General features: G+C 37.2%; 1 protein-coding gene across 2 annotated transcripts in view; it reads right to left on the bottom strand.

Moving 5' to 3' along the window:
• The window catches only part of LOC124304950 (protein rhomboid-like), a 114,191-nt gene that overhangs the window by 57,870 nt on the left and 29,753 nt on the right, over positions 1 to 26,568 (bottom strand). Inside the window, exon 2 of one of the 2 annotated variants that reach the window (XM_046763768.1) lies at positions 3,037 to 3,098. The exons of the other annotated variant lie outside the window; for it this stretch is intronic. Within the exon in view, the coding sequence (XP_046619724.1) occupies positions 3,037 to 3,067 (31 nt within the window). The 5' untranslated portion in view covers positions 3,068 to 3,098. The remainder of the gene's footprint in view (positions 1 to 3,036; positions 3,099 to 26,568) is intronic. 2 annotated transcript variants of the gene reach the window in all.

Genomic DNA, 26,568 nt, shown 5'->3' with positions numbered 1-26,568 from the left:
GGGCCGATCCGTCAACGGTCAACCAGCTTTTTAGGGTCAATATTCCAATCTGGTTACAAATTCAATAAATATGTTATACTCTATGGCGAAGTGTGAAAATCCTTCAGTTTTTGTGTCCTGACGCCTTGTCATTTACGCAAAGCACGCTGACCAAGTTCATTACGTTCACAAATTTAACTCTAGTCCTATAATTTCTTTTCTTTGCAACTGAAAGAATATTATTTGACACCTGTTTTCAGGTAGATGTTCAGAAAATGCCGAGAAATACATTTGTTAGGTTCTAAGTCTTATATTGTACATGCTTAAGGAATCGACATTTTGAGAGTGGGCTGAAAATCGGAATAATAAATACTTTGGGGATATGGAATGTATCCAGAAAATTCAATATCCCTGGAATATTTATACCGATTCAATTATTATTCCATTTCCATCGCACTCAGCAAATTTCAAGAAATACTGCGCAGTGTCTATCTTTCCACTCAAAAAATTAAACCCAAGTTATTTCTATCCCTTTTGCATATTCAGGATTGAAGATTGCGAAAAAACGAGGTGCTGAAAATTCTAAGACGGATGTTTGATCTGAAAACGTGATAAAATTGATTTTCACACTGTTTCTCATAAACAGTGAGGCTTAAAGGGTTCTAAGTTTTTCATATCTTGGTTTACATTATAACATACCCAATCAATTGCAGCCAGATGAATATTTTTAGCCTGTAAAGGCTGGCCAAAAATTGGTGGATCACCCCGCATAATCCGTTTTCTTTAATTGAAATTGTGCAGCCCTGTGTAGATTCATTTGAACCACATTTCATGCCAGGCATACAATATTCATGTAGTTACACGTTTGTTGTACATTTTACATTCATAAAAATTTTGTAGTGGGATCCGACACCAAAAGTTATTGTCCAATCTATGTATTAATGAATTTTTATACCTAGTTTTCTATCAGAATGCAAATTACTTGTTTGGTCAAAAGAAACAATCTATTGAATATCGAAATAATTTAAACATTATCAGATTCGATGAATTTTGGTAACTTTCAAAATTACGTTTGCAACGAACGAGCTTGTGCGTTTTTAGGATGTACGGACTTCAGTACTTTATTCGAAAAATTATACAGAAAAAATTTTTAAAATCTGGCAACCTCAAGTGAAACTACAGTTCAACTCGATTTTTGTTAAAAAAATATTTTCCGATCACTGAAATAAATTTGAAATTGCGAGTTCTAACGGAGAAAGTCTAGTTGTTAATAATTTCAAAAAATCATACCCTTCGCCCTATTTTGGCGAGTCGGTGCTGATTTGGTTCATGAATAGATACTCTACAAATAATCTGAAATGGCTTCTCTTCAAACCAAGTGCTCAGTTTTTTTACAATAACGATGTGTACGAAGTTATTACAAGTTGCAATAAATACACTTACTTTTATCGAAAAACAAATCAATGTTATCGAAAAGTACATTCGGAATTGAAATTTGTAGATAATCAATTCATGAACAAAATTAATCCTGAACCATCAAAATTGGACAAACAATGCAGTTTTGGGATTAGAAAAACGGCAGAGCAATAATTGACCCATTTATAATGTATAAGTAACCAAACTTCCTTCGTCCGAATCTGCTATTTTCGATTTCTTTTCATAATGACAAGAGAAAATTGAAGGAAATTAAGATGATGTGAAACGGTGGGTCAAAAAAAAAATTGTTGGTTAGTCAAATTATAGCACGTGAAAATTTACAGGTAAAAATAAATTTGCCACTCCTGGGAAACCGCTAAATCGTACCATACCCATGTGAACGCGAATATATGTGCGTATAGTGCGCCATCCCACTAAAAGTTCCTAATTGACATGGAATTTGATTCTCATAGAAACTACACGTGCCTGCAGTGCGGAACTACAGTTCGTATAAATGAGAATTTAATTGTTCGGTACGAGTCAAATTAACACATGCGATGTGGAGTCTACGTAAAACTGAAGCTATTCCTCCCTCGATGCATGTACACTGGAATACGGTGAATAACGTATACATATAGGATATCGAATGCCTGCAACGCCACGATATCGCAGTATAACTACGTTTACAATTACACACGTACCAGGCACGTGAGTGTAGTTGGTTCAACTGTTTCGCCGATACACAGACCAGTCAAATAAGCGATATTTTCAACCTGGAATTCACATAATTTTGAAGCTAATGGAAGAATACGGCTAATATTCGGGACATCGTACAGAAAAAGGATATCATTATTAGTTGTTGCACGACTGTAAAAAGTTTGAGAGGATTGAAGGATGAAGTGACTGCGGTTTTTTTTTACCCCGCTCCGATGATTGGGTCAAAAATCACATACGATTCACGAAAACATTGAATTAAAAAAAAATCGGCAAGTCAAACGGCCATCAAAAATCACAGGATAAAAACTTGGTGAAACGTGTAACCTCTTTCTTTCATATCTTTCATTGGATAGAGAAATTTGGCTTATTATTTATTTTAGCAAACTTACAATCTCAAAGATTGACACCCACAATTATACATATATCCAGCTCGAACATTCCCATGTTTCTTTTTTTTTCTTTTGTCAACTTTCATAATGGAACTTTTGAGGAGTCTACTGTACGAAATTTTTATTTTCTGCTGTAAATTATGTTTAGTATTTTTTGTCTGCTTTTATAAATCTTGTTCTCCTGAACTTTGAGACAAAGATTGTGATCCGTCTTTGGAGGGTCCGCTTCATTTCTTACTTGCTTTTAGCCTTTTCTTCGAATTCCGCGTGTTTAATTTCGTATTTCAAATTCAGTATTACCAATAAGTCAGACGTATCAATAATTGACACGAGGTGATGGGTGCACACGGCATAAATGGAATATACGGAATTAGGTACTGCAGCTCTATTGAATCTGATAAACCCGGCGGAGGGAGCCAGAACGGGTGCGAGAGAGGCAGGAATTGATTCGGCGGCTTACATTTTTAAATTACATCTGGTATCCGGTGAAAATACCAAAAGACTGGGGAACTGAAAATAAGAACCTGGCACTCACTGACACCCAGCATCCACCGATAGAAGATCATCTTACTGCATTCGACCCGGATCAATCCGCTTCTAATAACAAAAATGCCATTCTGGGTTTTAGCTTTCCTGCAGATTTCATTTGATGATATTCCCGTGAGACTATATCATTTTTGCAAGTCATTTAAATCCTAAGCTGGGGTACACGATATTTGAGACACTAATACATAAATATGTATAGTATCGACTAGTAGTGCAGTGGAAGTGTGCTTGTCTCGCACGTGGTCGACACAGGTGAAATCCCATTACCGTTTTTTTTTTTTTTTTTTTTTTTTTTTTTAATAGTACTGTTAATTTTTTTGGTGCGATGTTTCGTACGTAAATTTGTATTTTTTAAAAATTGTTTCATTATGTGAATGTAAGTCACGGTCACGAGGCTCTACGGGGTTATCTGCAACTGTATATCTATATATCTACAATACCCTAGTACGACAGCGCAGCTAGTGGACAAAGGAGGAACACAGTTTAGTCACACTACGAAGACAATCTACTCCACTTAAAAATAGCCAAGTTCCCAGACCTGTATGTAAGACCATGGAATAGTGTAACGGTCAACTGGCCGACCCACACCAAGTCACCAACTGACGTTGAGATATCGGACACGACGACACTCAACTAGGCACGACAATAGCCGACACCCGACGCGTGCACCCGAAGGCGACCGACTGGACCCGAGGAACGCCGAAGTATGGGGGTATGTCCTCTTATTGAAGCACCGGCCGTTTCGCCTAGTGACCACGAGTGTCGCTGCTATCGAGGGGTTCAGGCTCTGCGAGAGAGATGGAAACAGGTTGTTGACCGTCCGTGGTTTTGAAACATGTTTCCGTCTCTCACACAGCCTGAATCCCTCGATAGCAGCGACACTCGTGGTCACTAGGCGAAACGGCCGGTGCTTCAATAAGAGGACACCCCTACCATTGAAATTTTGAGCGAGTTTTTAGACCTGTATGTGAGACCGAGGAGAAGGCGACCAAAGAAAGAAGGAGACAGACACCTTGCACCAGGGCGCACACAGTGGTGCACGAATCACTGATAGATGTTCGCGGTGCCGACATCAGCAACGTAATGCCACGAATAGGACAATTTTTGGTATACAGACTTATCATGAGCATCGCCAGTAGACCCGTAGCGTAACACCCGACTCGCTCACTTCTCTTCGACTGGTTGTGAGCAGAGATCATCTGCAGCCCATATCTCAACTTAGAATCATAGCGATAGAAATGTCACAAGCATAGCGCTTTGTAATTTGAAAGAGTAGAATCGCTACAGCAGGAATATAATGAGTTCAGAGAATTATTCAATCGCTAGCTTCAGTTATGAAAGATCAATCAGGAATAGAACCAATGAATTCTATGATTTGATTATTTTATATTATTTTCCTTTAGAGGTTCACTTTTGTAAACCTTTACGATGTATAATTAGATTACGATTTTTTTCATCGAATATCTTTGTGAACACGCATCAGTTAGCCTGATTGCCATTTTCTAATATTGTCGATATCGTGCAGGTTACCTGACGGTTACCGTGAGACGTGGAGATGTTCGGCTTGAGTGATCCGTGCGCGGGAACGATCGTTGGTGAACCTAACCTGACAGACAGTCGCGGCTAGCGCCATGGTCCAAATTAAAATCGGAACGTCAGTTACAGTTTTCTGTATCCCTAGTCTGAAGAAGAATGTGGTTCTGGTACATGCCCCAACCCGTGTGTTAGAAGGGAGCATTTAGATAGAACGCATTTAGATAGAACAGGGTGATTTTGGTTCGACAAGATTGACCCTTCTTTTAGCCCTAATCAAGAGAAAATCCTTTAATATTAAATAAATCATTCGAACTTTTCTCTCAGAAGGCAGACATCCGCGTTAACGTGGATTTCTCACAAGTCGTGCACTTCGAGAAATACACTCACGTTACAATAAATTAACCTCTTCGTTTTTCAGTAAAGAATAGAACGATATCTATGAAGGTCAATTTTCAAATATGGAAAGTTATGAAAAAGTACTTTTAGCGAAAAAAAATTCTTAAAAACATGAAAGAATAACTTTACGAACAAAAAACTTCATATTTTTTCTCAACTTTTACTTATCAACCGATGGAAAAATTCCAAACGTCGTTTTAAAGTGAATACAATATACTAGCAGATTAAAAATATCACCAAATTTGCATTCTTTCGAAAAAATTATATTTATTTGACCATACGTATGTGGTCCGTTTTGGAAGATTCGGAAATAAGATAAATTGTGGATAATTCAGTAAAAAGAGTTCTTCGCAATTATTATCGATATATATTTACCCAATAATGAAAGAAATATGTTAAATGCAAACGATTAATAAGCAACGTTTTATTTTTTTTTTAATTTTTTTTTTTTCAGCTCAAGCGAAGCAAACAAGATACGTCGTTGCTTTGTGCACCTCTCATACGGTTCATGGGCAGGTGTCGCAAAACCCCCTGACCTGAGTTTTAGGGCCAAAAATATATCGCACCTGACTTTTAGCGAATGTGTACTTTATAATTATGAGAAAAGTGTGAGCAAAAGACAGCGAGGTTTTTCGAGAAGACGACGACGATGACGAAAACTTCAAGAAAGAGCAACGTAGATTCTCGAGAGAGCGTCGCAAACGTGTTGTGCGTCGAGTCACGAGCGTCTGATGATATCGTTTGCCAAGGCAGAGAGACGGTCAAGCATATAGAGCATCGAAACATTACGGTGCAGACAATATCGCTCTCTCACTCATGGCTCGTCATTTTGGGTTGCAATGCGCAAGCGCGAATGAAAGCGGGAGTGCGCAACAGTTGTATTGAGTACATGGAAACACGCATATTACATTGTTGCTCGCTGTAAATGCGGCTCCACGCTACAAATGTAGCGAGTATAGAAATTTATTCTGCTACTAGATATTACACGTTGAGTCGATACTTTTCTATCAAGCCATGAAATTTCTTTCCTTACTCGTCAGGAAGTAGAATATTTAATTATTATTTATAGGAAATTCAACTCTCTACAACTTTGGTAATGACATTTTTTGTCTACGGTAGATATTTTCCGATTTAAACATGAAAAAAAGGGTGAAATTGAATTATTGCATTGTTTCATTTATTTTAAACTTTAGCGAATAAACATAAAAAGCTGCATATGGAAATTCGCAACTTGTTTGTGAGTCATTTCATGAAAATTAAAAATTTTCATATCTTATGAAATCTGAACCCATCGACCGATTTTCTCCAAATTTAAAAACAACGTTGTTTTTTAAATACTCTGTTGATGTTGTAAAATTCTTCCCAACTTTTCGAAATTTTCATAAATTATTTAATTCGTTCATTTTTCGAAATTTTCGAAAAATCAAGATTTTTTAAAATTTGAACCACATGACCGATTCTTTTCAAATTTCATACCCACTTTACTTTTATAATACTCTATGTGGATGTGAAAAATCAGCACATTGTCTTAAAATTTGCAAAAATTGAAGTGATTAGACGATTTTTCGAAAAACTCAACTTTTGAAAAATTCGAAAAATCATAAAATTTGTACCATTCGACCGATGTTTCCCAAATTCAATATCAATCTTCCTATCATGAAACTCTATTTATATTAAAGAAATTAGCCATAAATCTTAAAATTTGCGGAAGTTAGAGCAACCACGGACGTTGTTAAAATTTTAAAATGCCGTAATATCCGTAATTTTTGAGTAATTTCGTCAAAATTTGCAGAGAATGAAGAGGTTGCATAGATTAACATCTGTACGAAACAGGAGCCCTATAGCTCAAACCGTTTCCGAGTTATAGACGTTTCAATTTTTCAGTGCCAGAGCACACACATACACACACATCCGGACATTTTTTCTAAATGTAATTTCTCGACGTTTTGACACATTTTGAACACGCTGACATGGAAAACTCGAATTTTTTTTCCATCTTGACATAGCTTCCTCTATGAGGAAGCAAAATGAACCAACTTGTACAGAATACGATTTTCTATAACTTGGGTGTTTACCCATTTGCTTTTTCGGATCAATATTTCAGGTCATACGCCTATTGCAAATATAATGGCACTTGATTGACGTTGGCCTCACCGGCAGCAGGGCCAACAAAAAGACCCACCAGCGGCGTTCTTTCAGTCTTCAATTTTGCTCATTTTTTAAGTTCAAGTGGTTAAATATCGAACGAAGACAAAAAATTGTTACGACAAAAGTTGTAAAAGAATAGATTTCCCAAAATTTTTAGTCAAAACACTTGGTGGGACAAACGAGCGTGAACAGGATCGTCGAACAATAATCAGACAATATACTCGTTGGTACATACGGGTTTGTTTTACCGATTTCTCGGTAGAACAGACAGATACAAACGATTGAGTTGTTGGAACATGCAGGTAAAAACGAGTTCTCAGTGATACAAACTGGTACAAACGAATTCTCGGCAGTACGAACCGTTACAAACAATATTCTCGTTGTCAGAAACGGGTACATACGATATACTTGTCCATACACATAAGTACAAACGGGGAAAAAAATGATATCGTTTGTACCCGTTTGTACCAACGATTATATCGTTTGTACCCGTTTGTACCAACGATTTTATCGTTTGTACCCGTTTGTACCACCGAGAAATCGTTTGTACCCGGTTGTACCAACGATTATATCGTTTGTACCCGTCTGTACTGCCGAGAAATCGTTTCTACCCTTTTGTACCACCGAGAAATCATCGTTTGTACCCGTTTGTACCAACGTTTATATGGTTCGTACCCGTTTCTACCACCGAGAAATCGTTTGTACCCGGTTGTACCAACGATTATATCGTTTATACCCATTTGTACCACCGAGAAATCGTTTGTACCCGTTTGTACCAACGATTATATTGTTTGTACCCGTTTGTACCAACGATTATATCGTTTATACCCGTTTGTACCACCGAGAAATCGTTTGTACCCGTTTGTACCAACGATTATATTGTTTGTACCCGTTTGTACCAACGATTATATCGTTTATACCCGTTTGTACCACCGAGAAATCGTTTGTACCCGTTTGTACCAACGATTATATTGTTTGTACCCGTTTGTACCAACGATTATATCGTTTATACCCGTTTGTACCACCGAGAAATCGTTTGTACCCGTTTGTACCAACGATTATATTGTTTGTACCCGTTTGTACCAACGATTATATCGTTTGTACCCGTCTGTACCACCGAGAAATCGTTTGTACCCGTTTCTACCGCCGAGAAACTGTTTGTACCCATTGGTACCGACGATAATATCGTTTGTACCTCCGAGAAATCGTGTGTACCCAATTGTACCAACGAGTATATTCATTCATTCATTGATCAACGAATTAAATTGGGGAAAAAAATTGAAATAAATTAAAAAAATTGAGGGAAAAAAATCGAAAAAAATCTATTTTTTTTTTTTCTAAAATAACTAAACATAACAACTAAAACAACAATAACAACTATTTGGTACAAACGAGTACAAGCGATGCTTATCACAATAGCAATAACGCAAAATATTTAGCTTAACATGAGTTGCGGACCAACTTTTCTTGCCCTTATATTTTTTTCCCCCTTAAGGTACAAACGAAATTCAAGGTGGTACGATCAGGTACACACCGAGTACAATCGATTAAAATTTAAAAAAAAAGCCTTTCCGTTTAGTGGGTCGCCAACTTCACATAGGTCAAGAAAGTCGATAGTTCATCCAACGTAGCTGTAAATTGTAATAATAAAAAAACAAATAGTCACTGTATGCAACATTGTTTAGGACAAAAAAAATTTTTTGTCACCCAGTTTTCAAAAATGATATTTTCGATAAAAGCCATTTGCTATTGATATTTCAAATTAAATCAACGCTGAAATGGTTTCATTCATTACTAAAACATTTCAGCGTTAGTTTCATTCAAATTCATCAAGCCCATCGAGACATTACCCCGTTGGTGCCCATCTTCGAGGGTCGTTTTCACTCCTCTAAATCGTTTATGAGCGCATAAAAAAATATACATGTGCCTTAGTTTTCGATGCACTACAACATATATGAACTGGATCAAAATCGGAGGGTTCGACGTACCCAGAGTTTTTTGTAAGGCCTCCGCAATAACTACGAGAAATAAAATTTCTTAGTCATGAAAAATTTCTGATCATACAATTTCTGTAAATGCAGGTTATACAGAAAAAGATTCGCTCCGTTTGTTAATCATAAATCTGCACGTATCGCGTGAAGCAGCCCGTATAAAAGCTCAAGCTCTAGTCCCCATTTTGTTGGCCCCGCGCGATAAATTATATAAAGCTGCAATAATTTCATGTTTCTAGCGGAAATTTTGCACATATTTCTTAGCCAAGCGGAACAAAATGTATTTTTCAAATGTTCCAGGTATGAATTTGTATATTTTGCAATACTCGCACTGAAATCGAAAAACAGCGTACTTGATATTGATAGTAAGCCTTAGGGGTTTTCATTCGCATCATCTAGCTAACTGATAAACCAGGTTTTTACAGTTCACTGAGTATATATACGTATATATAGGTTTTATCCTGCAATTGTGAAATCTGACAATATTTCTCTGTAGAATGAATTAGGTAAGTAAGTTATAAAAAGAAAAAAAAACGACAATCTTTCTTCTCTTCTTTTCCGATACTTTGCCCCCGACAAACTGAAAATTTTTTTATTCGTCTCGCTACCAAAAAAGTTTTTACATCCTTAGAATGAAGCATTCGGTATAAAACTGCCGAACAGTATCAAATTCTGGAGGTAAATGTTTGTCTGGAAGGAATGTATGCAATTACTAAATGGAAGGCCTGCCCTTGTGGTTTGTTCAAAAATAAGAATAATGAAAAAGAAAGCGTTACTTTGCTGAAATGAATATTTTTCACACGAAAATTCTGCTTTATACGTGAAATTTAAAAAATGCATTCATTATCTTACGATGAGTCTGTCGCAGGTGTTTTACTCTCAGAGAAGCGACAGGTGGTGAGTCGAAAATTATATAATACATAATACCCACAACGCCTTCGGTACAGAAGTGATATTTTACGAAATAAGTCATATCTATACCATAACGAAAAATGTTCTGGCTTACACTCGCAGCCGTTTTATGTATAAAGCACATATAATAGAGATGTTTATTTATCGCGCAATTAAAGACAGTCGACCATCCTCCGCGACGGAAAATTATGATAACGGTATAGTGGTATAGGACCTGTAATAATTTCAGGAAAAATGTGGATAACAATATACAGCTTTGGCTGTCGCTTAAAAATTATTTGAGCACAGTGCCCACGTATTTAATTGTACTCCGGGTCGATGGCGATGAAATATAGTTAGCGGCAAAGAAAACAGTAGTCACGTGGCATATCGAGCTTCGATGAATACGCACATTACCTAAAACCTGAAACTGTGCCGAAGGAAACCTGTTAATACAACAAAATGGCATTGGCAGATAAAAAGTTTGAAATGAATCAAATTTAATTATAACAGAAGCGTGGCAGTTAATTGAAAACAAGCAGCTTTCGGCTGGCCGTGAGCCAGCTCTCGGACTTACCGTTTGCACATTGCAGGTTCAAAGTTCGCGGAAAAAATTAAACATTAATCTCTCATTCAAATTTCAAACTAAAAATTCAGATTCGTGATTAACGATTTCAAAGTCCTCAGGTACCATATTACATGAAAATATAACCATTACAAATTTTGGAACTCTGACCTTGGATTCGTTATCGGTGACCCAAAAAACCTCCGCCTTCTAATTTCTACCAAAATCCGACTATATTTAGATTTTTTTTTTTTTTGCACCATATTAGACTCATTATTTTGGATTTTACAAATCTGACCTACAATTCGTGATCAGCCACCCAACAAATCTTCGAGTAGGTACCAATTTTCATCAAAATCCAAATATTGTTCGTTTTTTTCAGCCTATTGATTACGCCAGATTAAAACTTTGCAAATTTGACTTTAGATTCCTGATTAGCAACCCAAAAAATCTCACGGCAGTAATTTTCATTCAAATCCATTGATTCGTTCTAAAGATATCATATTTATTGTACTTTTTAGAATTTTTTTCTATTCAAATAATTCAAAAACTACTGCATCAATCAAAGCGTAAATCTACTCCGTTCTAAGGTTGGAAAAACCGCCTCGATTGACATGAAAATCACTGAAGTCCAGTAACTCGTTCCCAACATATCGTCGGACCAAACAATTGAATACACACGCAGATACATAGTGTGACACCGGACTTTCACAGCACTCGGCCACCCGAAGAAGTGACCCAAAAGTTACCGTGTTTACGACGAATTGGCACCCCGCGAAAAAGCTGAGACAAACCTTAGAAAATATATCGCGAGATTTTGTTGAGCGTCTGGTGTGATCAGTATGCTTCTCAATTATCGTCAGCTTCGCTAACCTTCAGCTATTTCTTTCTGCGCCAGGTAACTCAGTATCACGGAGAAGGGAGGGTTGATTTTGTGGAGAGAAAACAGAGACACTCGTAACGCTACGCAATATAATCAAATCAGACAAACGTAATATATTCTGTAATAACAGTGATGCAAGGAAAAAAGAAAACGAAATAACACTCGAGTCGTTCATCGCGAGCTCAAAAATATAAAGAAGGAATAACAAAATATCAAACAAATCTCAAATCTAATTGCGATAAAAACAGAAACAAAATAGCTCTAACGCGCTAACCGCGATTGTATTCAATTTGAACCAATACGCCAATCGCGATAAACCAAAAATTAATCTACAACTAAATCAGAGCACTGATCGCCAAGAAATCAAAATACAAATTGGTAAATAATACCGCAGCGCTAATTGTGATGGCAAGAATCTTGATTCTTAACTCGTTAATCGCAGGGTAAACAAAGCCAGGAAAAAAAAAAAAAACGATAGGAAATTCTTAAGCTAATTATCTCAAATTCGAGGTAAACTAGACGCACCGCATCCAAAACTCGAATATTCCTTGAAACGAAAAACAATCTCACAGCTAAGCCGAGCACTTACACACAGCAACATGCGACACAGACGAGAGGTGTCAATTTCAAAACACGCTAATGCGACAGAAAAATCTCTACTTAAAAGAAAAAAAAAACGTCACTCTATTCTAAATATTTAACAAACAAAATTGACTCCACACGTAATCGCAAAACTCAGGCTACAGCCACAGAGCAAGAAGATTGGCCAACGAATTTCGAGCACGGTTATTCGCAAGTTTGAAATGGCCAACCGTTGATCGGTGTGCCGATCTAGATCACTCTCGAAATTAATTCGCGATAAAAAAATTAGCGCTTACCGCTTCGCAAACACACAAATAATTCCTCAATTCGATTTTGAGACGTCAGTTTCACCGATCTTCAGTATCAAAAGCAACAAACTCTCCTTCGCACCACGTCACGAGATAGTCGTACATTGTGCATATATGAAATTATCATGTTCATAAGCTACGAGTCTCTTTAAAAATAGAAAAATAGAACGTATATGCGAATTACAAGTAAAAGCTTCGATGTCAAAACTTAATTTCAAATCGCTTCAAAAGGGTTTAAAATCTGGTAGATTTCTTCGATTTCGCTTTATGGCGGCCTATTTGGTGTAGAATACTATTTTCTGCAAATTCACTGAAACATAATTTTTTCAGCTCTCAATTCGATTTTTCGTTATTTGATCATGACCACTATTGGTGGCAATGTTGTGAAATTAAATATTCAGCGGTGCCAATACGAAAAAATTTGTTTCCGTGAATCGATAGAAAATAATCATTCTAATAAAATGAGTCATCGTTAAGTGAAATGGAATAAATCTATACCCAAATTTCTAATCTCTTTGAAAAGAAGCATCGATGTCTACATTTTTGTTTATAATTCTAGTGTTTCTTATTTATGAGTGTTCTAAGAAATGATCCTGACTTAAGAATAAAGTAATTTTACGAGTATTTAATGTATGACTATCTCATTATAACATCAATAGCATGTATCAGTTTTTGGCCAACGAATCTCTTTTAATCAATACAACAACAACGGCGAGAGAATCGTAAAACCTGCAATTGACGAGAATTTGTGAAATGTCACCCGTATACGGATGTATTACGCGAGCCTGTTACATAAAAGCGATTACGGTTTGCGAAAGACTGGATTTGACGGGCACTCAGATAAGCTAGTTGGAATGATCAAGCAGTCGATGGGGTAATGAGACCCAGGGATTTCTAGGGGTTCAATATATAACAAATTGCCAATTAAGAGAGTTAGAGGTACGATTAATTAACATATGGTAGCCGACGAGGGCGCACAAGTGTGTAAAAAGTGAAACTGCAGTGGTACCGAATAAGCGAGCGACTTGCCGCAGGACAAAAAATGGAAACTTCGATAAATTTTCCGCAACCGAGAACTAGGATTCAAAAACTTCCCGGTAAAATTTATAACGGGAACGCGAAGAATCATTCATGCTGAAAGAAAGCAAAAGAATACAAAAGAATGCACAAAAAAATATAACGATGAAACATAAATGAAAAACTCATTAAGAAAATGAAAAGAAAGAAGAGGAAACTTTCGCTAAATATCTTCAGCTACTGAAAGTAGGGGAACGGATAAATTTTTATCTGAAATTAAATAAAGTTTACATCACGTCGAGAAAAATCCACCTTCGTCGTCTGAAGTTATCATCCACCCCTCTCCCCTCCCTACCTTTCTTCAATCCATTGCCCCGCCGACCTTAACTTAGGGTGAAACAATTTCAAGCAAATTCTTCAGCTTCATCGTCGAGCCAGCGAGGGCTTTCCTCTTCTCCGTCTCTCCTTTCACGCTTCTTCCTATCTCTCACTGGCTACTGTCTACGTATTTCTGACTTGTGGGTTATGCCCTGTACAAATTGCAGATTATAGCGATTTCTATGATTTGTCGATACAGGGGTGGATAACGATAACGGCATACTGCGAAACGGCTGGATTGTTTTCCCGTGGCTTTATGTCCCTGAACCGCTTATTATCCTGTCAAATTACTCGAATGATAACCTTGTCAGAAGAAGGCCATTATAGTTTGTGTCTGTATCAATAATTTATTTGCCCTCTGTACCAGCTCTTCGACTGAGCGCGGCGGTACAGCTTCCTCTTGTCGTCTTATCATTGACTTCGTTGGAATTGATGCACCAACCTGCATGTATGCGATTCACGTAGGTATGCATTAATGGGTTAAATAAATGTGTCTTATTCAACGGGTTGCGCAAGTTTCAAATGACTAGTGAATCGATTTACGATTGTTGAACCTCTAACCTTACGCAATTTCAAATTTCCTGAGAAGCGAAATTGAAAAAACTGGAAGAAATTGGCTTACGAAAAAGCAACTGCATGGATCATTGGTTAGCTTGATCTTCGTTGTCAATGGTTGGGAATAATATTGAAAATCCGCATTTCATCTAATGAAGTTACGTCTCTAATCCTAAGTTACTTTTTTGGAACTGTAACGCATGTTATTTAGATCTACAGTGTATACAATATTTCATGAAACGTGGAATCGGTCGACTCAAGAATTGGCGATCGAATTCTAAAACGAAATTCGCGTTACGTGATTACCGATTTTTCATGCTACTGCACGAACTACTTTTCAGGTTAGACACAAAAATGATCTTCCTTATATTAAAAATTGTACATTCCATTCTTTGACTTATTTCTACAACTGTTAACCGTATTTTCAGAGCCTTGCAGCAAACAAAGCCGCTACTTTTTGATCAACAATAATAAATGAAATGAGAATGTGCTTCTTTTTTCAGGTTTACCGGCGTTTTTTCAAAATCTCGAATAATGAGATAAAGGACCCCGCAGAATCTTTACGTGAGTTAGTTCTCGGTCAAATTGGCTGAAATTTTAATAAGTTATAGTACATGTAATCCCGATCAAAAGTTTTTAGACGCAGACGGGTCCAAAATCAGTAGTTTCCGAGATATAAGCCTCGGAACGGGGGCGCGCGGATTTTTGTTGTCTCTGGATTACGCGATTTTGACGAATTGTAAAACTTCAAGGGAACTTGACATCAAATATATTTATCGAAAAACTGCACAGCCGATCCGCAGAGACTCCGTAAATATGTGAAAAATAGGACAAGTCTATTATTACAAGAGTCGGAATGTCTCGTTCTTTACGCGAATCTGACGTATCTCGTTCCAGTAATCCAACGAGTTCATGGATGGAATGAATGCATTGTTGGAATCAATCGCAGCTTCTTGCCCATCTTTGAGAATCAACCATGTAGTTTTTTGAGTGATTTGTTTAATTTCAAGTCCCTTTGAAGCTTTGTAATTCGTAAAAATCACGTAATCCAGAGATACCAAAAATCCGTGTGCCTCCTTTCCGAAGCCTGCATCTCGGAAACTACTGATTTTTAATACTTGGGACCGTGTGAACATTTTATCGAGAAGGTAGGTACTACAACGTATCGAAATGTCAGCCAATTAGACCGGAAGCCAATTCCCATAAGGATTCTGTGGGGTCCGTTATCATTCGAATCTTCATCTTTCAAACGTCTTCACAAGTTCATGATATGATTCATAATTCCTGAATAATTCAATTTTCGAACAATTATTGTAAAGCCAAAAAATTCTCATGCTGTGGATGTATTTTCTTGGCTCTCAGAGTAATGGAGAAAAAATCTAATATGTCCACTATTACATATGGTATATATATTACACTTTCCGTCTTTGTAACTCAATAAACTATTTCATGCAAATTCGTTAAAACAATTTGGGTTTGAAAGATCTTCAGTAACTTTTTTATTTAGTTTTTGAGTTACATCGTACCTTTCTTTACTTTTAAACGAAAAAAACGGGGAGAAAAATTCGACCAAGACCTCGCCAAGCAACGGGAATCAATCAGCCGCTACTTTAATCCGAGTGTCACGCAGGCATCCACTCTAGCTTTTAGAATTTCTCAATTTGATCAGAAAAATATTGTAAGGAAAAAGCCGTAGTAGGTTGTGCCAGCCTACAGAGAGACTGCATGAATGGTTAATAATTTAAAAAGCATTTCGCCTTAGTGAAAGACTCGAGTGAATCGGGCGGGCCGATAAACAGCAGCGACGATCGAATAAAGTTTTCCGTTTTAGCGGAGGACATATTACGACGTAGACGTACATATCTTCCCACCCAAACTCCATACGTAATCAACATGTCGGTAAAATTTTCAAACAGCTATTCCACGGGGGTAAGTTTCTTATTTCACCGCGTTGGCCGGCGCGCAATAGATGTGAACGACGTAACGCACTGATCCACTTGTATTCATCTACATTGGTTTTTACCTTGGCAGAGATTTTGCACGCACGTAGACTTCTGCTTTCTCTGAGTAGCTGACTCACACAGACAGATTGTTTATCATGCAACTTCGTATTATTTTTATTATACTATTCACTAATCGCTTGCTCAGCGGTAAAGGCATGAATTGCAATCCATCGCAACACGACAATAATATTCATGATGACTAAATTGGCTAGTTAAAGAGATCTGAACCTGACCAATTACGACACGAACTTACCGTTCGGAGTAGGGGAAGCGTGTCACTGATTGGCAGCGAGTGCAACCGCTACTCTCCATTCTAATTATCCGATAATCGTAATTGGTTTGAAGACTGAATAGTTGTAATCTGAAATCTATAAGATTCTGGATATTACCGCTCATTCGTCTTCGGTTCAGTTTTTCATGACGGTGAATGCGGTACTCAAAATGAAATTCTATTATGTTTTCTTACCGATTTACAGAGAAAAAACTATCCGGGACCAACGATATTCACAGTGTACCCTACACTTACTTAGATAAGTTACACGTCATCAATGGATGAAGACACTGAGCGTAGAAAGTCTAACGTAATTTTTCAAATTGGTGTGATGAAAAAGAATTCATGAATCGTCAGAGAGCTTTACATCATAGCTTTGCCACGGCAGCCCTGACTTCACGTATTTTGCAGTGCTGGGCCTGGACAGTGAGAAGAAACAGTTAATCACGGTGCACGTTACGCGAAAGACGAAGAAATGGAGACTTGGTGGCGCCCGTTCCGCCTTGGGATGTGTGCCAATAAGTTTCGGGGACACGGAATGGGGCAACCGTTCCAATGCCTAATGAAACGTAGAGCAAGGGCTTCGGGGGTTCCGTAGGTTCAAATAAACCCAGGCACGACGTCACGCGCTCCATAACAAAAAGGTCCGGAATGCAAGGATCTCTCTATGTAGTTCTACTGTAGGCATTTTCGGAGAAAATTAGAGAGAAATGGGGACACGGTTATACAGCGGGGGAAGAAACCGGTGACGAAGGGTCGTTGGCTCGACTTCGAGGGAGCGAGGAAGCGAGGGAGAATGAGTCTGAGAGTACTGGGAGGACGATGAGAGAGGGCGTCGGGGAAATACGCAGTATCATGACTCGACAGACCCCATGGTCACCGGCATCCTAATAGCTCAGTGGTTCTTAACTTTCGCAAAATATAAAAACTGGGTCATACCCGACTGATTCTTGATAAATTGCTCCGATATACAACCTGGTCTGCATTTCTCTGGCTCGATTTTCATCTGCGTCGTGTCTCCCAATTGAAAGGATTATAAAAATATACAGTTTTTTTACAACACATTATTTGTAGAAAACGATGCAATATTACAAATAATTGGAATTACACCTACAATACAATACGAAGTAAAAAATAATTGCTCCGAAGAAGTTGAATAGAACTCTGTGAATTTTCGTTAGACAATACAGGCAGGTGCTCTCGTTTTTGACCTCCGTAAATTTAATTCATTAGAAATTAGATTGGCATCAGTAACGTCTAACTATTTAGAGGGTAAGAGCAAATAGCGCACCGAGCTGAAGCGGTTTAAGCGGATCTCGACGCACGGCTTTCAGGCCAACTTTACGCCGAATGAGTTGGAAAGATTAACCGGAGATACTCCGAAATTGGGAAAATAATGTCATCACCGTGAAGCAAATAGTTAGACGCTACTGCTGCAAACCTAATTTCTGTTCAACTAAACTTAGAGGGATTACAATCAAGGGTACTCGTTTGTATAAACTACAACGAAAACTTACGACGATTAACAGTTACTTCGAGAAAAATAAAAAAATCGCCTACTCATGTAAATCAAAATAAAATTCCATAAATTCTCCCAGAATTGATTGAATTTCCATGAAAATCGACAATTGAATAGAAATAGTTATGGTGTTATATGGATAATTGTACAACTACTGCAAATTCTTACAAGAGTTCAGGAAATCTGAAACTCTACAGAGGAAAAATTGTCTTTCGTCGAATCCCGCACGAAAATATCAACTCACAGGAATAATTTTCCACAGAATTACGAATGTTTACGAGAAAATATGAAAAACTATTCTTGAATCATCGCTAGATGTCGCATCTCTCTCTTAAGGAAAACTCACCGAAAATAAGTTACGTACCTAGCAGATAGTGGATTGCACTCCGAGACGGTTCTGAACTTTTGAGTGTGATCTAGGTGAAATTGTAGAATCCACCAAATATTTTCTAACTCACCTTGGCTCGTTGTGCGAGGTCTACGAAATCAAACAAGTGTTTTATATTTTTTTCTAGAAACTAGAAAATCTGCGATATCTTACGAGAAATGATAAGCATTTCAATGATTTGTGTGCAAACACGACCGCGAAAAACGAGCGATTCTAAAATTTACTTTGAAAGATCACGAAATTCTAACAAAAAGTTTAATCACTAACCACCATCCTAATCCAGCGTCATTAAAAAAATCTATGAAATTTTGGTGAAAAATGAGATGAATTTTTTTTCACCAGGGTACCTACAAAAAAGAGATTATGGGAATATTACTGTCTGATCCTGCATGCCGGAATACTGAATGTAGCACAGTTGATTATAACAATCTGTTACTTCAATATCTAATGCAAATAACTAAGCTAACTCGTTGAAAAATAAGATTAGCTTTCGTTGACCGTGCCAAATTCATTTGAAAAAATTTAATACACGAACGCAAGCCGACGCATTATATTTTACCGCGAAGGGATACCTTTGGCCTACACAGCGGAAATATTATCACATATTTATTCCCTCTCACGATGAAATTCGACAGTTGACAAGTGTTATATGTTTATAGATTTTAAGAGCTTTCATCTAAGCTCATTATTAATACGATCGATGCACGGAGAGCCAAAATATACCAGTTGTAATATATCCAACATTGCCGAAATCGTCAGTTCGGTTTATTCATTTTCAGTCGTTCTTTTTTAGACCACAATATTTTTGAGTGCATATGTGACATATTGGACGAAAAATAGCTCCACCCAAGAAGCTTACGGAGATAGCACAAGAGAGCGCGTGTCGATCGCTCGCGCTCGGTCGATAATAACGTAATGCGGTAGTGCAGTATACGATTAAATTTCGTAAACAATCCGTCAGTTGCGTGACATATGATACGAATAAACGGACGGAAAGAATATCAGAGCCAGTATTGAAAAGTTCCTGAATGTAAGAAATAAATGGGTAATCGTCATTTGCATCGATTTTTTTTACCTATGATAATATTGCGGCCTAAAAATTGTACCGTATATGACTCCGCTTTCTTCAACAATAATGATGTCTTTACTTTATGGATTATGAGAGCATAGTCGTTGAAGTAGTCGGGATAACGAACAAAAAGGCATTTGAACGTGCGGCAAATCGTGCGTGTGAAAAATTTATGAAGTATGTTTTATACGTAAGAATGGTTATCTGTTAAATAATAATCGTCAAAAATTATTCTACCAATGAGCCTGACCACCTATCGATTATTTTCAGCTTCATATGTAAGAAAATTTGTATGAAGCAGAACAGAAATGCGACGGCAATAAGACGTAGGATTACAGGGTACTAAAATATGAATGATTATTAGCTTTCATTTCAACGGCTCGAACGATAACTATGCTGATACACGTAATGGAATAAAAGCTGCAGGGCCATCTTACGGTAGCATCGTTGTTATCCAAGCAATTCAAAAAATAATTGTACCACATCGACCTAACTTTGGTACCTAATTGTGAATATATGCAGGGAGCGATGATGAACATATTTTAAGTCTTGAACGTGAGTGTGGAAATTCGACAGCTTCGAAAAGATTTATCACCTCTTGACTGCTACACCAGAGTCCAGTTTGCACCGTCCTATTTTATCTGTAATTTCAAAGTATGTTAATGTATAAAATAAAAACTATCATTTGTAGTTGGATAAGTTTGGGGTCATTCTGGCCACGGTGTGGCAGCAGTGTGATTCTAAACTGATACACTGTTGGAACACTCATTTCGAGATGAACAATTACCGTTCGGTGGAATTACTCGAGCAATAAAAGGATCCATAGCGAGACGTCAATATTTCTTGCCAAACAGTTGACATCAATAGCAGTAAACGATTTAAGGACTCAACTTCCACGGTTTTGCTTTAATTGCCAAGTAGTGATGTTATTCACGACCATGCGAACCGTGGCACGGATATCATGGATAGTATTGGATTGATCACAAACTTTGTACTATCTACATAAAGTACTAACCGGATAATCATTTTATCATCTTTTCTTTTGCTCAACGGCATTAGACCCTATAACGAATGTTCATTCCGCATCATGAGCAGTTTCTGAATCACCGCCAGAGGCCACCTGTAGCTGCTGCTTCACGGCAGTCAGCTTGCCCAGTTGACGGGTAAAACGAACACAGAATCAAGTTTCCGGGAAGACTCGTTCCACTTTGCAGCTGAGATATCGAACCAGACGGTAGGTACGTTCTTATGATTCGTATGCTTTAATTATTAGTCCACCCGCAGTACACGTTATGTTTCGAATGAATTGTGGAGTAATTGTGATCATTGGTCATGGCAACGCAGCTGGAGGCTCGTTAAGACTAATTATGATAGTAATTTGGCAATTATTGGTGACCAACAACTGGAGTAACTATCATAATAGAAGAGTGATTGAGGACCTGGAGTATAGAACGACTGGCGCGAATGTTTCACCTACATTAATATGTACTTATCCAAGCTACGTAGGTAATAAAATATGGCTTCGAAATAATGAAATCGTCGAAGTCAACACAACTGATGTCTAAAAGATGTCTGGAACGAGCCTTATAACCTGGAAAGGTGGCTATCAGTTTTGCCTAAAAGATTCTTAAGATATGCTCGGACAAAATCTAAAAGATGGCACAGGCAACATTTTCCAACATCTTTTAGCTGTCAAAGAACAAGCATTATTAAAACATTTTTTGCTGAACCGCTTACGGACGTCTCTGAATTGTCATTTGTTCAATGTTTTGAAGAGAACTCCCAGGAAGCACAAAACTGAGCCCTCACAAAAACGTCAAACGATTTGTAATAGCTACCAACCATGCAAGCAAAATATTTAATGCCTGCGTACAACGGATTGCTCTTATGTTGAAAATCCTAATTTATTCTCCTGATCAATATTATGTCAAAAGGGTATTTCCGATTGCTTTAAGAGCTAATTATAGTCATATGCAATTCATCGAGTTATCGATTATTTTGAAGTACAGATTAAATAAACATCAAATACAGTTCATTGAGCATTAACGTGGCTGAGTAGAAAATGTGTAATACTCTCAAGTATTTGATACCAAACTCACTTGATGGATTCAACAATTTTATTTAAAGTGGGTATATGGATAGAATATGAGACGCACTTCTAGTTCAGGATTCCAGGATTTTAAATGAACTACCTTAAAATTTTGTGTGATGGTTGATCGACGATTCAAATTAATTCAGATGCTTTCGAATCAACCACAATGCAGTCTCATTTAACTACTTGATGTATACATATATTGTGACGAGAAACTAACAAAAGATAATTAAATAGCGACTACGCGAATACAGATTGAACGTGAGACGGCTCAGGGAGTTCCAGTTGTTGGTACCACATTTTTGGTTGAATCACAATATGATGCTCCAAGTTGATTTAGTGTTAATAATCGCAGCTGCTTTGACAAATATTTAGATGCCGATAATAAAAACATGACAAATTCGGGATGGTTTTAAGACGACGTATTATTTCGTAACACGTATTCTCTAATAAAAATGTCTTATAAAAGTTTTTCAAAACTTGTATGATAGTTCTACATTATTTTTATATTGAAATATCACGAATTTAAAGCATTACATCAGATTCAAATAAAAAACTTCACTTCTGTTCATTACCTCGCAACAGATTCCAATAACTTTGGAAATACGTTTTCTATCCAGAACCTCATTGCACTCTTTTTTACTGACGCCGTAAACTCGACTTCGTTATTTATTTGCACAATGTTTACTTTCCTGTTTACCTTACATTTTGGATCTGGTACACGGAGGGAAAAATCTGAAAAAAATTACCCTGCTGTTACTATAATCGTGATGTAAAAGACACCTAATGCAGTTTTTACCGTGCTCCAGCAGAAGAATGCGTCGTCATATTTTAAATTTTGTGCTGCCGAAATACATAGTTTCTAAGCAAGGTAGTAATTTTTTTCATAAAAACCCATAATTTTTGTAACATGCATCAATAAAAACTGCTTTAGGTGTCTTTTACATCACGATTATAGTAACAGCAGGGTAATTTTTCTCAGATTTTTTTCTCCGTGTATATAACGTGAGCTCTTTAACTCAACATTTGCCGATTCGTTTGTGCTTTACATTTTAGACAGACATTTTCTCGCGGCAAAAGTCTGTCAAAAGTTTTTGTGCTCGAACGTTTCACTTCGACAATGAAGTCATTCACTGGTGCATCAGGCAATGTTCTTAAAACAGGGAAATTTGGCAACAGTATAATGCCACTATTTCGAAAATGTTCACCCTACAATTTTTTTTGCTTGAGACAGAATTTCTATTTCTCAATGGATTCGTCGACACATTTTCTGTACAAGAGATCTATCTGGTTCCTGACTTTGAGAGGCAGTTATTCTATCATACCTTAGTTGGCAATAAATCAGATTATTGCTTGACCTTCGGGTCTGCTTATTCGCATAATTTTTCAGATAGTTTGATACTTGCAAATTCTAAAAAATAAATCGCAGGTCAATTAGTCTTATTCTAAAAAAATTCAATCAATAACTGTCAATCGATAACGAACACAGTTGTCCTTCCTCAAGCATAAGATTCCTGAAAGATAACTGTTTCATTTCAGCATTACTCGCAACAGCTTAGAAAAAATGGCTCTTGTCTGGTAGACACTGATGCACTACTGTATCAGGTCTGGCCAATTCCATCGTTTCAGTATACTTCTTTGTACTTCCAACTCTAGACAGAAGAGCTCCTTGCCGATAACGCTGGACTTCAGTACGGGAAGAGTTTTCATTGCGTCGATGCATCCACATTAAAAATCCTACAGAATGCTCGCAAGCATCTGAAAAATTATAGTAAGCTAAAACTTTCAGTGTCGGTTACATTATGGGTTTCGACAGACTTGTTTCCAGTTTCTATGATGTGAAATAAAACTATGTATTATGTATACCATAAGAATTAGTGCGATACGTCGATTAGGGAATCAGAATGTACTCATCTTCTTTTAAGGAATTTAGAAATTTTTAACATTGGTGTAACGATGAATATTCACGAAAACCCGTTCATAAAGTTTGTTTCAACTATGTTCGATAGATTCAGTTAACTATCAATATTGATTCAACGGCGGATCGAAAGCTGAACAACTTTACTATTTTTGATAACGTGCTTACGAGAACGCTAGCGAGATTATAACGTCGTGTACAGTTGTAGCCAATGAAGAAAACATGTCTTCCAATCTTGGGTGAGATTCGAAAATACTTCGATGTTCAATATTTTCTTAATGAACTTTGAAAAGAGTAAAAATATAGTCATCATTATAGCAACAATGTACGTGATCCAAATTTTCAGAGCAGTGATATTTTTCACGTGTCAATTTTTATGTTAAAACCGAATTTTCCAACACAGATTGACGTAAAGTAATATTATGGCTCAAGTTCGTTAAATGCGAGGTACGACATATACTATAGCGTTGGTCCGTGTCGATGTAGACCATAAAAAAATTGCTGTAAAACGAAAGCAGCTGGTGTTCAATTGATGGAGGTATCTTTGACTTGAGTAGCTCAGAGAAAGTAGTCTCAATAAAATCTCAGGGTTTATTATAACAGTAAATTTGAATGAATGATTTATTCACCTGGTACCAAATACCTCCTAATTAACGCAGATACTTGGCACCGGAAATGAATAGAAATAAATCGGGACAGATTGAGCAAATTTGAATATTGGTACATAATACCGGAACGATGGAACGACAAACCATCACAATACAGAAATGAGGAGAGTTTGAAACAACGGTTAGGCTCGAATTCATTCCAGGCTCAGTTTTATACAAGATAACCTATATTTTCTGGATTCAGTGAGCTGCTTAAAATAGCAGAGTTGATAAAGGTTATCACGCTCATGGCCTCGGGAGGTGAAACGATTACCGGAGGGATCACCCTACAGTCTCATATAAGACTGAGGCGGGAAAATAGGTTGAGCAATTGGTAGTGGGTCGGTTCTCCAGAAGGGTGTAAGAGATATCAAGATTTGCATATCACCGAGTAGGTCGGTGTGACAAAGAGATGTCTTGCATCCCCCTTCTTTTTCCATCTTTCTTTTTCTTTCAGACGATCCAGGAGGATGAGGAAAGTCACAGGAAACCACGAGAGGTCGGTAAGAGAGCGAAACTGTCCTTTACCAAGTAGTATCGACAATTCCAGCTTCGGTACGCTTCTGAAAATGAGATACGCTTCGAACTTGGCAAAAACACAGGCGGCAAGGCTTCGACTCTGGTATAGATGGATTGGTAACCTACTGCACGAAAGATGTACGGCAAAGGCGACACCAGTATGCAACCAAAACTGCTGACCTACACATCTGTGATAACTGTTTGACTCGAGTACGCCTCGAGCTATGTAAAGTAGTATAGGAATATATTGGCATCGCGTACTTAATTTCCTATTTTTTGACTTTCTGTTTGATATAAAAGCTTGTATTTTCGGATCAAAGCCAGCGCCCACTTCATTTAGCGTCCCACATACATTTATCTACCATAATATGCTTTTACCCATATTTATTCCTGAAAGCAGAAAAGATTTTTTGCAACCTCTTTCACGTTTTTTTTCATTATACCAGGTAACCAATCATCTTTCAAATTTTTATAAAATTCAATTTTGCCTTTTTCATACGAACATCCCCATTTCCCTACCTTTCCAAGAACGACCTTTAACCTCGATTCATACCTCTGAAATCTCATTTAAAAAAATATTGTTTCCTCAAGCCATGGAAAGTGGATCAAATCGCTTTTTCTCGTATACGTGAGACTGTGAACAGTGCATGAAATATACCTACTCTTATGTAGAAATCATTAATTTTTGAGACTTATCTTCATGCTTTGTGAAAGAGTGGATAGACGTGTGCAAAATGCAGTTTTCTAAAACTAATTTTACTCCAAATTTCAATTTCAACCAGTAGAAACTGGTGCAGTTGACATTAGATAAATCTCAATAGCAAAAACTCTTTTTGTATGTATATTATTTTCGTTACCATTCTTGAACCAGTATAAAAAAATTTCGAAAACCTTCCGTTGAACTTCAAAAAAAGTTTATAATTTTTTGGACTCTATTCAAAGAATAGAGTCGAACTTTCATTTGCTTCGGTGTTACACTGTTGACGGTATTTGTTCAAAAGTGATGAAGCAGGGAATAATTTGAATAGAAGAAGACTCCGTGAGGTCGAAACATGAAGAAAACTTCGATGAAAACAAAAAGAACATGACAGTAAGAGGGAAGGAAAAAATGACCCATGCTTTAATGCTAGTCGATATTCATGCGTAGGTGTACGAGAAACGTGAAAATGCCATTTACGTGTTTGGCTTGGAAAGCACGTAACCTTTACGCACGTGGTTTTTTCTAACAATAAGAATATCAGTACCAGGCGATCCGGAACATCGGTGATCTAAAGGTAGGCTGACGTGTCATTTTTTGTATAAAAATGAATCTATTACTGTTTTCGGGCTACGGCGAAAATGAAGAACTTGACTTCCGTGGTGCACGATGTGTTTATAATGCGTAACTAATCGACAGACATTTGTTCACCAACAACAAAGCAATACTTGCACATTGATATCCAAATGTACAATATATAATATAATATATAATACATATATTATATATGTATATATACATATATATGCACAGGGACAGTATAATCGGATAAAATAAAATAAATCAATGACGGAGAGCTCTTAAACTTCTCGATCTTTTCACCAGATAATGTTCGCATCGCGTGTACTTATCTGTGTATAAAGGCATCCGTATAACCCCGTGACGCGTAACGATGTTAGATCTACAGGTATATACGTGGTCTGGAGCTTAATAATGGAGTTGTCGGGTTCGAGTCTGTAGAGAGATCAGGCTTTGATTTGGCCCGTGTTGCGGGGGATGTGGAGGAAATAAGAGAGAGGAAAAATGAAAGGGAGGAAGTAAAAAAAAAGAAATAATACCAAAAAGGATGATAATAATAGTAAAAAAGC

Source organism: Neodiprion virginianus, chromosome 5, assembly GCF_021901495.1.
Source record: "Neodiprion virginianus isolate iyNeoVirg1 chromosome 5, iyNeoVirg1.1, whole genome shotgun sequence".
Classification (NCBI taxonomy): Eukaryota; Metazoa; Arthropoda; class Insecta; order Hymenoptera; family Diprionidae; genus Neodiprion; species Neodiprion virginianus.
This window is presented reverse-complemented; position numbering and strand designations above follow the sequence as displayed.